At 42.8% G+C, this 2,138-nt stretch overlaps 1 protein-coding gene across 1 annotated transcript in view; it reads right to left on the minus strand.

Annotated features, from left to right (window-relative positions):
• Nucleotides 1–1,788, minus strand: part of HOXC8 (homeobox C8) — a 2,749-nt gene extending 961 nt beyond the window's left edge. The window contains exon 1 of the mRNA XM_009706250.1: nucleotides 1,353–1,788. Coding sequence (XP_009704552.1) covers nucleotides 1,353–1,788 — 436 coding nt within the window. The remainder of the gene's footprint in view (nucleotides 1–1,352) is intronic.
• Nucleotides 1,789–2,138: the final 350 nt, after the last annotated feature.

The following is a 2,138-nucleotide window of genomic DNA, read 5'->3' on the forward strand; positions in this document are numbered from 1 at the left end:
AGAACTGGAATTTGCTGTTAAACCCCCCCTCTCCCTCTCTCCTTTCGGCTAGGGCTGCGGGTCTGTAAAGCACACACAGACAGAGATGGATATTTGCCTGTGCAAACACGGAGATTGTGTTTAAAACAACTCGAGATGGACATTTGCAGCCAGAGCCAAAAAAAGACAGAAAGAGAGGAGGGCTGAGGTATGTGCAGCTGAGCCCCTGCCCTTCCTCCTGCACGCTCCTTCCCTAATGAGAAAAACAATCTATTTGCAAAAAAAAAAAAACAAAAAAAGAGAGAGAGAGAAAAGAGAAAAGCTGCAGTTTGAGATGATTGCATCCTTGAGACTACCTCTAGGTCAAAGCTTAGATAAATAACGTGTTTTCCTCTGCGTCTGTCTCCCAGCCCCTGGGCCACATCCTCTCTGCATTAGCCAGAACTCCTTTCTATTTTCTTTTTGGTTGTTGTTGTTATTACATTTTGGGGGGGGTGGTGGTAGGGGGGAAACTTTGGGGCTCTGATTGTCCTTAAAATTCACACTAACCTTCACATGGTTTGAATTAACGAGGCTTCTAGACAACCTTGGTCCTTAGGTGGGGGAAACTTGTACTTTGAAGTATTTCGGTTTCTGTGCAATTAGCTGGACTTCGCATGAGCAAAGTTCCATTCAGCCCAAATTATTTTGAATTTCCCACCCCCTTTTTTTTTTTTTTTTTTTTTTTTTGCAACCCAGGACAGCAGGCTGTTCTCCTCCACCCCACCCCATCGCTCTCAGCTAAGTTTCCTTTTCTCTTTAAACTTTTATCTCTAGGCTCTAAGAAACAGATGTAAAGTATTAGTAATACTTATACAAGTTCCCACCTTTCAGGCTTCGTCTCCAAGCGGTTATGAAAGGCTATATGACATTTTAAAGAGCAGTGTATTATCAACATGCAAATAACCTCGTGGGAGCTGTATCTTATTGCCTATCCTCAAGGCAAGCAATAAAAAAACAAGTTTTACTTTATTGTGATTTAAGCCTTTTGCAGGGAATCACCTTGCTGGCTCTCTAGCAACTGCTCTCTTGTTTGCTTTCAAAGGTCTTCCTAAAAAGAAGAAACATTAGCACAAACCTGCTCATTTCTTTCATATTTTACATCTGCGCCTCTTATAGTCGTATCGTTACGTATATATATGTGTACGCATACGTGTGTATGTGCATGTTTACATAGCTATACGTATGGTTGTGCTTGTATATGCATACACACATATATAGATAGACAGGCAGAGAGAGAAAGGGAGAGAGGAGGGAGGGAGGGAGGGAGAGAAAGAGAGAGAGAGAGAAAAATAAAGGAAAACATTTAAGGAGGAGGAAAAAAAGGTCCTAACCGTGAGGTCTCATCCATGGGAACATGAGACTGGGAGACGAATTTTGATTTAAATGCCCTTGTCCCTCGCTAGAGTTACTGTTGGACGACGATTTACAGTCAGGATATTGTACAACAGTCGTCTCTTGCTGAGCACCATAAAGCGATTGCCTCGGTAGAGCTTCATATCCATAGAATTTAGAAGCGTCTCCGTGACACGCCAAGGCGCATGGGTTTTGCTGGTATCCAGAGTTGGAGATGCTGGAGGTTCCGTGGTGGAAAAACTCTTGGACGTGGTGTGAAGGGTGCTGGAAGGTGGGAGCAGTGGTGCCCGGACCATACACGAGAGCATGGCTCCTGCTAACACTTTGTGGAAATCTGCAGTCGTAGTAAGTTGGCTCCAGCGATTCACCGCCTTTGTACTTGGAAAAGAGAGGATTTACAAAGTAGGAACTCATGACCCTCGCATGCAAAAAAAAAAAAAAAAAAAAAAAAAGAGAAAAAAAAAAAAAAAAAAAAAAAAGACGGCTTTAATTCTAGATTAGTGCGAGATTGTCCCTGGACTGTCTCAAGTCCTGCTTTTTAGTGGCTTTTTTTTTTTTTTATGCGATCTCAAAGGCGTTTCATGGTGCCTCTGTGTGTCTGTACGGTTGGTTCTCGGTGCTCTTGACTTCTCTTGTAATCTGTCGGTAGGTAGAGCTCTCTCTCTCGATTTCTCTGTAACTCCGCTCCTTCCCTTTAACACCACAGGCAAATTCCTCAAAATCCCGGTGGTGTGGCTTTTTTTTTTTTTTTTCCTTCTTCTTTT

Source organism: Cariama cristata, unplaced genomic scaffold (assembly GCF_000690535.1).
Source record: "Cariama cristata isolate BGI_N322 unplaced genomic scaffold, ASM69053v1 scaffold31258, whole genome shotgun sequence".
In the NCBI taxonomy this organism is placed as follows: Eukaryota; Metazoa; Chordata; class Aves; order Cariamiformes; family Cariamidae; genus Cariama; species Cariama cristata.